Genomic DNA, 395 nt, shown 5'->3' with positions numbered 1-395 from the left:
CCCCCCCCCCCTCCGCCTGCCATGCTGTCAGAGACGGTGCCACTAGTGGATGTGGCCTGGAGGCAGGGCCAAGGACACCGCTCCGTGGTACTGAGCTCTCGGAGCAGGAGCGGGGTGACCCTATGGGGGACAGGGAGAGTGTGTTCAGACCCAAGCCTCACATACTTGGACGCCCTGATTGGCGTATCCAATGCCCAGCTGCCGACACGCCACCACGGCTTCCAACATGCCCCAGGCTTCTCCGCAGACCAGGCCCCACTGCTGAGTGCCATTAGCCGCTGTGGTCAATATCTCCAGCCGACCCTCATAACGGGTACGTCCTCCAGTGATGCGGATCTGAGAGTGTTAGTGGATTTAGAAAGGTTAAGGCTGCAGGCTGAGGGAGCGAGGGGGGG

At 62.0% G+C, this 395-nt stretch overlaps 1 protein-coding gene across 1 annotated transcript in view; it reads right to left on the bottom strand.

Annotated features, from left to right (window-relative positions):
• loxl3b (lysyl oxidase-like 3b) overlaps positions 1 to 395 on the bottom strand; it is an 18036-nt gene that overhangs the window by 11936 nt on the left and 5705 nt on the right. The window contains exon 3 of the mRNA XM_048592443.1: positions 166 to 336. Coding sequence (XP_048448400.1) covers positions 166 to 336 — 171 coding nt within the window. The remainder of the gene's footprint in view (positions 1 to 165; positions 337 to 395) is intronic.

This window comes from Rhincodon typus, unplaced genomic scaffold, assembly GCF_021869965.1.
Source record: "Rhincodon typus isolate 14 unplaced genomic scaffold, sRhiTyp1.1 hic_rhity00001231, whole genome shotgun sequence".
Lineage (NCBI taxonomy): Eukaryota > Metazoa > Chordata > Chondrichthyes > Orectolobiformes > Rhincodontidae > Rhincodon > Rhincodon typus.
Note: the sequence above shows the minus strand (reverse complement) of the source record. Positions and strands in the feature narration are given on the sequence as shown.